Source organism: Borostomias antarcticus (assembly GCF_949987555.1).
Source record: "Borostomias antarcticus genome assembly, contig: scaffold_960, whole genome shotgun sequence".
Classification (NCBI taxonomy): domain Eukaryota; kingdom Metazoa; phylum Chordata; class Actinopteri; order Stomiiformes; family Stomiidae; genus Borostomias; species Borostomias antarcticus.
In genome coordinates this window covers 1-7,500 of record NW_028176643.1, presented here as the reverse complement: position 1 = coordinate 7,500, position 7,500 = coordinate 1, and the positions used below count along the sequence as shown (strand labels likewise).

The following is a 7,500-nucleotide window of genomic DNA, read 5'->3' as shown; positions in this document are numbered from 1 at the left end:
CTGAGAGTAGCCCAATGAGAGCATGTTCTGTATGGCTGTTTGCCGTGGCGCTAGGCTCGGCTAGGCGCAGCTCAGCTAGGCTAAGCTAGGCGTAAAGAGGACTAAACCAGACTCGGACAGATGATGATAGCCTGGCTGGTGATTCTGTTCCCACTTCCTACCATCGCACACCGGCTGAACCGCTATAGGGAGCCTCTGTACCACATTCTACTCTATATTAAGAAAACCAGGACTGTGTCTGCGTTCCTTTAGCAGCGTGAGACAGGAGAGGAGGCGGGAGGAGAGCGGAAAATGTGGAGGAGAAAGAAGTGGGGAGAGATAAAAAAAGAGGGGTAGAGTAGGAATGAGAGGAAGAAACAGGGAGAGAAAAGTATCCAGGGGTAAGGCGCGCACCATATGAAGGCTAGTCCTTCGCGTGGCGGACCCGGGTTCGATTCCCAGCTCGGGTCCTGTGCCACATGTCCTCCCCTCTCTCTCTCTCCCACATTTCCTGTCTCTCTACACTGTCCTATACCATTAAAGCTGAAAGCCCTAAAAAATATCTTAAAAAATAAGAGAATCCAGGGAGTGGGGGGTGAGAGAGAAACCCAGAAAGGAAAGTTCTGCAGCTGCTCTCTGTTTGTCAGTCACCATGGCGCTGGTGTTCGGGCGGCCATTCAGAGACACTGCAGACCCATTGTGCGTCCAGACCAAAGGGGCTTGGCCTTGATAGGCCAGGCCTTGTGGACATCGTGAGCGATGGTCAGTCTAGTTTTACTGGGCCAAACTGTGAGGGCCTCGAGGCAGGCGTCTCTCAATGGCGCCATTCAGACGTCGCCATAGCAATCGGCGCGTTGCTAAAATGGAACGTGCAAAACAGAGCGAGTGACATATGTCGGTCAAAAATCCAGCATAAGGCCGCAAGGGCTCAACGATGCGAACAAGGCCTGTTTTGTGTGTGTGTGTCTATGTGTGTGTGTGTGTCTATGTGTGTGTGTGTGGGTGTGTGAGAGAGAGAAAGAGACAGAGCGTGTGTAACTTTAGTGTGTGTGTCTTTCTACATGTGCACGCGAGCAACTGCGTGTGTCTTCCATATGTGCGTGCGTGTTGGCGTGCCGCTACATGTGCGACCCCCATAACGAGGACACGATCAAATCAAATCAGCGTGTCCCGGCGTACGGCCTCGCGCACACGAGAGGCCATCCACACAGGCTAGCAGGATCCACACAGGCTAGCAGGATCTCTCTCGTGTTAGCAGGATCCACACAGGCTAGCAGGATCTCTCTCGTGTAAAACCGTGGACAGGAAGGAGGTCTGAGTGTTTCCACTCTCCTGCAGAGTCAGCATTACGCCATAGTCCATCCTGCCGTTGCCTGGCCTGCCTGGGAAAGTTTCTGCTGCTTCATGAGAGACCGCAAATTACTGGAGTAGCCAACGCCATAACGGAAATGATTCTTCTGGAATAAGCATTGCGTCATGTAACCTTTCGCATGTGGAGACCGTTGAAGCGTTTTCCCTGGGTCGAAATCTCACGGGAAGATAGACGCAGTCTACGGTAAACGGGACGTCGGTGAACTTTGAAGGCGGCCAATCATTAGCGTTGTACCCGTTTGTGATTATTGGCGGCGCTTTTTGTGGCTGCTGACAAACCTCTTTGTCTTGGTCGTTGTTAGTCAAAAGCTGGCAGTTAGCTTCTCTGTTCCCCATTTCCAAGAAAACACTCTTAAATGTGGAATTCCTGTTAAAAGGGGGTTTAGAAGATTTTATGCAAATAACGCATGATTTTAACTAGCACCTGGAGAGAAGCCACCCCTACAGGCTATAGAGGGTGGAGAGGGGGTGATGATGAAAGGTGTGTCCAAACCTGTTAATCTAGCTAGCTGTGAATTCACCCTGTAAACAAAAACACGTTGCTCCTTATCAACTTTACTAAACAAAAACGCTTTACGATTTTTTTTTTTAATCGAGCTGAATCCTCCTTTCCGTTTAAGACATCTCAATCTCCGATAGCCCCGATCCCAACAGACTCGCGTCCACGGAAGACTCCAGAGTTTAGGTTGTGATCCAAAGGGTCAGCGTGACAAAGTTAAACCATGTGCCTGATCACATGAGAGGCGATGAGAGTTTTGTAGGGTTCTGTAGAGGTTCTGCTTGGCGCGGGTCCCGACTCCAGGGTTCTGGCTTATATCCGATGTTATGGCGCCTGATTAGGATCAGGTGTTGGGCCGGGTCCTGCACAGACTTGGATCGGACCCAGCTGTGGGTTTTACCATAGGAAGGAGGGATGATAAATGGGTAGAAAGAAGGAGGGAGGTCGGGATGGAGAGAGATTAAGAGAGGAAGGGAGGGAGAGAGACTGAAGGAGGGAGAGAATGGGATCTGATGTGTCCCGTGTTACGGGAAGGAGGGATGGGTGGAGGGAGGGATGGAGGGATGGAAGGAGGAGGGAGAGAGAGGGTTGGGGGCCCGCTGGTGTTCAGCTTAAAAGTAATGTGCCAGATTCTCTGACTCTGCACTGCTTAGCTCTGCACACACTGTACCGTATTTGCTTCAGGCTATTACTAAGCAACTTACATGATCTCCTGGCTGTGGTCTCATCAAAGAGACCTGGTCGTAACCACGGCGAAACAGGGCCCAAATGGCATCCAGTTTACCCTGCAGGCAGGAGAGAGAGGAGAGAACAACGTTATGGCTTCATTCTAGCGGCAAAAAACTAAACGCACGCTAGCTAAAGACACATTCTGGATAGCAAATTCTAGTCAGTACAGCCTAAGACATGCTAGCAGCTAGCTAGCAAAGCTGTACACAGTCAGTTCAGTCAGAGGCCCACGCTAGCTAGGAAACTGTAAAGTACTGTCTACCAGGCCATATCCTATTCCATATTACACAGTGACCCGTTAGGGCTAGTGGGTTACAGTGTGTACACAGTACTTAGCAAACTGTTACAGAAATGAAAGTCCGATATGTCATCTCACAGAAGCCTATTCTACGGTACAGAAGACAAGGAGAGGTTGTTTTTACCTGTATGGGCGTGTACCATTTCCTGTCCTGGGCCGGTTTCCTGTTGTGAGTTTTCTTGGGTTTGGGCTCGTAGGGTTCGAACTCCTGCTCCGGCATTTTGACCACTGCGTTCTTAGGCTTCTCCAGTTTAGCTCCCTCCTCGGTCGAACCCTTGCCGCCCCAGCGCACCTATGGGAGGGGGGGGGGGGCAACGCAAACAGAAGGTGGGTTATCCGCTACCGTGAGAGGAAGTCGAAGCCAACGCTAGCTCTGTGAGAAGCTAACGGATGGGTGTCGTTTCAGTTAACGGGCCTAGAAACAGGAGGACATTAACCCCGATCCCTGCTGTAGGCTCCACCCCCTCACCTCCATCCTCTTGATCCCGCCCACTCCCCTCCCGCCGTAGTAGGAGGCGTCCACGGTCGGCCACTTCTTCTTGGGCATGCCGTCTTCGTCGTCGGACTCCTGAGACACAGGGAGTCACGCCACGCTTAGCTAGCACAACACAGGCGTTCGCGTAGGGCTTTCTACACTCTAACAAACATGGAAACCAAAGGATTTTTTGGGGGAACAAAAAAAACGTGCAGAGAAGAGGTTCCGTGTGAGGGGAACATGTGGGAGAGTGGAACAAATTCACTTTTAATACCAGATTGCCTGGCAACCGCTACCAACACTGGATCAAAACACATGGACACACACACACACGGACACATACACACACACACACACACACACACTGTGCGTCATCAATAGGCCGAGTGTGCCACAGTGTGAGAGAATATACTGTAGACAGGACGATGCGGACGATGCATCCATCCATCACAGATGTCTGGTGTGTGATGACTCTGCTGTATGGAGGCTCTCGCTGTCCCGCCCAGCTGTGCAGCTCGATGGGGGATGTGAGGAGCCCCTTTATGGGGGTCATAGCGTATAGCATCTGGCCTTGTCTGACTGATGAAGATTAAACGTGTGTGTGTGTGTGTGTGTGTGAGTGTACATGTCGGTGTGTGTGAGTGTACACTCTTTGTAGTGTGTGTGTGTATGTGTGTGTGTGTGCGTGTGCTGTCAGGGAAGATTTTAGAGGCGACTTACGGGCTCCGGAGGGGGTGGAGGAGGAGGCTCTTTAATCACCTACGACAGGAAGTCAGAAACGCTTCATTAATATCACCGCTGGGCCAGAACTGGAATTGAGACTGAGGCTATGAAACGACTGTATGGAACTAGGCTGTTACCCAGACTCCTCACTGGCAGAGTAAACAGACCAGAACAAAACAGGTGACATCACCACACATCTGAGTTAATGTGGCTTGAACCATCTAACGTACGGTAGATTATTTTGATGGTCGCTGGTAATCTAAAAACAGTGTCCGGTAATTGTAGGTGTGCCGTGCCACAGCTCTCCACTGTCCTCAGGGAGGTGACCTACCAAGGTGCAGCACAGAGGCCAGAACCACCACATGAACAGCATGGCCAGCAGCAGAAACAGGACCAGCAGCGTGATCAGGAGGATGGTCCCGTCAAACTAGGGGAGCAGAGATCGAACCGTGGTTAGGACCCCCTCCGCGCACACACACGCCGCACACACACACACACGGCACACGCACACGCCCGCAAAACAGCCCCTACTAGACGTTTTCTTTGTTCTTTCTTCGTTGTGACCACAGACGGCGATCTATCTGAAACGGGGTTGCGCTTGAGAAACCTGTCTCGTCAACTGAGCCGGAACGTCAAGATACCTAAATGAAAATGTGAAATGAGGGGAGTCGTAAAACAGAGACAATGTGGTTCTCATTAAGCTGCAGAGATAGGGGCTCAGATGTGGCGGTGTTTCTCTCGATCTGTCTTGTGACTGGGTGTGGTGGAGTGTTGGGGGAAGGCCAGATCTGACGTGGGGTTTTGGGGGGGGGGGGGTGGCGGGGGGAGGGGCCTTGGGCGGATTAGTGCTGAAACCCCTGTGGTCTGAGAGGAGGGGAGTCAGAGGAGAGAGGAGAGGGGAGAGGATAGGGAGATAGAGAGAGGAGAGGAGATAGGAGGGGAGTTAGAGAGGAGAGGAAGAGGGAGAGAGAGGAGAAGAGAGAGGGGAGAGGAGAAGAAGAGAGAGAGAGGGGAGAGGAGGGGACTAAGAGGAGAGGATAGGAGGAGAATGGAGAAGATGAGAGGATGGGAGGAGAGAGAGAGAAACTAAACTTACTGCAGAAAAACAAGAGTCTTCTGGAAAAACTGAGAGTAGAGGAGAGAGAGAGAGAGAGAGAGAGAGAACAGTGAAGAAAAATAATTGGAGGAAGAAGAACAGTGAAGGGAAGAAATGAGAAATAGAAATGAAAAATTCCCTCAGGAGTTGAGAATATTTCAGACTTCAAGCTCGATTCTGTGGCGAGCCGTACTACTTACACACTCTGTAGTGGTGATGTGGACGTTACTGGTGATGAAGGACAAGCCTTCGTTCATGCTCACTTGCAGATAGATAACCCTGAAATGACACACAAACACAGAACATGAGTATCTCCCTTTTGGACATTATATGAACCACAATCAATAAAGTGATGAAAACGTGGGTTTGGAGGGTCAATGATGATGGACTGGACTAGGAGGTGAAGCCAATCTATGAGACAACAGGTCACTGTGGAAAAAAAAGACAAAAAATACTTTTTTGGGCACGGCTTCCCCCTGGCAAGATACTCCATCCAGCCCTTTCATCAGTGCCAAGATGGCAGACACAGGGGTTTGTTATTACATGTTTGGCAGTAAGTATGGGGCATCTATATTGACATCGGAGTTGGTTAAAACCATTGTCTACACAGACGGTCATTCTTCCTTGCCCCGTTGAAACTCATCAGGAGCGGCCGAGATCAACAACGCTGCACCTCGATTCAGAACTTTACACTCGGTCTAAATCTTAGAGGCCCTTTCAGAATCTCTGAGAATCTCCGCTGACGTGTTTTAGTCTAGGAGGAGGCCGTTTCCTGGAAACCTGACAGTTGTCGACTCGACCGAGATAATATATGAGATATTGTGACCTCAGGTTCCCTGGGAAGCTTCTAGAACCTTTTAAAACCCCCAAACCTGTTGATAAAAGGGTCCTTTCATCTTTTTAAAGGGGTTCAGAGCTCTCACACTCAAAAGCGAGGTAAAGTAGGTTGTTTGGGTAAGTCTTATCTGGAGAGAGAGAGAGAGAGAGAGACTAGCCAGATTGGTGACAGACAGATAGAGAGAGAGTGAGAGAGAGAGAGAGAGAGAGAGAGAGAGAGAGAGAATCTGGGCATGCGTCCATAATCATAATAATAAAACCATAATAAGTCCATAATCAGCATATCTCAGAGGCAGCAAACAGCTGGAGCCTCAGATCCTGAAGGGAACTGTGTGTGTGTGTGTGTGTGTGTGTGTGTACATGTGTGTGTGTGTGTGTGTGTGTATATGTGTGTGTGTGTGCGAGTGCTCTTGTGTGAGAGAGGCAGATGACACATTTGGCTGTGAGGTGCAGGACCCACTATGCAGAGTAAAAGAAAACGAGAGGATTGAAAAAAAACAATGATGGAGGAGGGGGAGGAACGAGAGGAGGGAACAGAGGGAGGGATGGAGGGATGGAGGGAGGGAGGGATGGAAGGAGGGAGAGAGGGAGGGCAGAGGAGGAGGGCTGGCCAGAGGAAACAGGGCACTGCAGGAGGCCTGTTTAGAACACCCTCACTGCCTGTGATGATGATGATGATGATGATGATAGGAAGCCGGTCGCGGTGGCGCGCGTGCAGATGAAAGAGCCGCTGCGCTGCTTTGATCACAGCTACTGGGAGGAGGGAGGAGGTTCAGATACTGGGAGGAGGGAGGAGGGAGGAGGTTCAGATACTGGGAGGAGGGGGAGAGGGATAGAGGTTCAGATAAAGAGGTAGAGAGGGGTGGAGAGGGAGGAGACAGGGAGCTGAGAAGAGAGTAGGGGGGCGGGGGGGTAGAGGAGAGGCTGCGGGTGGAAAGTGGAAGGGTTTGAGGCCGGGGGCGAGAGAGGGGCCGGGGGAGGGGTCGGGGGGAGGAAGGGGCAGATTGAAGTGGTGGGTGGCGAGGTTGGGAGGCTTGGGGAAAATACAGTATAAGTACATAACGTCCCCTTAGTTTCATGTCTCTCTCTCTCTCTCTTTCTCTCTCTCTTTCTCTCTCTCTCTCTCTCTCTCTCTCTCTCTCTCTCTCTCTCTCTCTCTCTCTCTCTCTCTCTCTCTCTCTCGCTCTCCACGAGGTCTGAGGCAGAGCAGCCTGGTCTAAATCATTATATTTTCAATTATATATTTGTCTGTATATATATATTTTTTTATATTATAAAGCACTTTGGTGCAACCTAGGTTGTTAAATGTGCTATATAAATAACGTTGACCTTGACCTTATATTTTATATTAATACCCTCTCTGGCTCCTCCCTTTATGACCTACTGAACTCTACCGCCCATATAAGGAGTGCTGGAGATCTGTTGGTGTTGGAGCAGCGAGCCAGAGTTCTAATGAGGGAAAGAGGCCGCCTGATTGGCTGATGAGGGGGGGG

The 7,500-nt window shown here is 50.5% G+C and overlaps 1 protein-coding gene across 1 annotated transcript in view; it reads right to left on the bottom strand.

The window, feature by feature from the left end:
* Positions 1-5,449, bottom strand: part of LOC311328230 (anthrax toxin receptor 1-like) — a gene marked incomplete at both ends in the record, with an annotated part of 8,152 nt that extends 2,703 nt beyond the window's left edge. The window contains 6 exons of the mRNA XM_084462228.1: positions 2,554-2,634; positions 3,001-3,168; positions 3,346-3,444; positions 4,072-4,110; positions 4,406-4,501; positions 5,371-5,449. Coding sequence (XP_084318354.1) covers positions 2,554-2,634; positions 3,001-3,168; positions 3,346-3,444; positions 4,072-4,110; positions 4,406-4,501; positions 5,371-5,449 — 562 coding nt within the window. The remainder of the gene's footprint in view (positions 1-2,553; positions 2,635-3,000; positions 3,169-3,345; positions 3,445-4,071; positions 4,111-4,405; positions 4,502-5,370) is intronic.
* Positions 5,450-7,500: the final 2,051 nt, after the last annotated feature.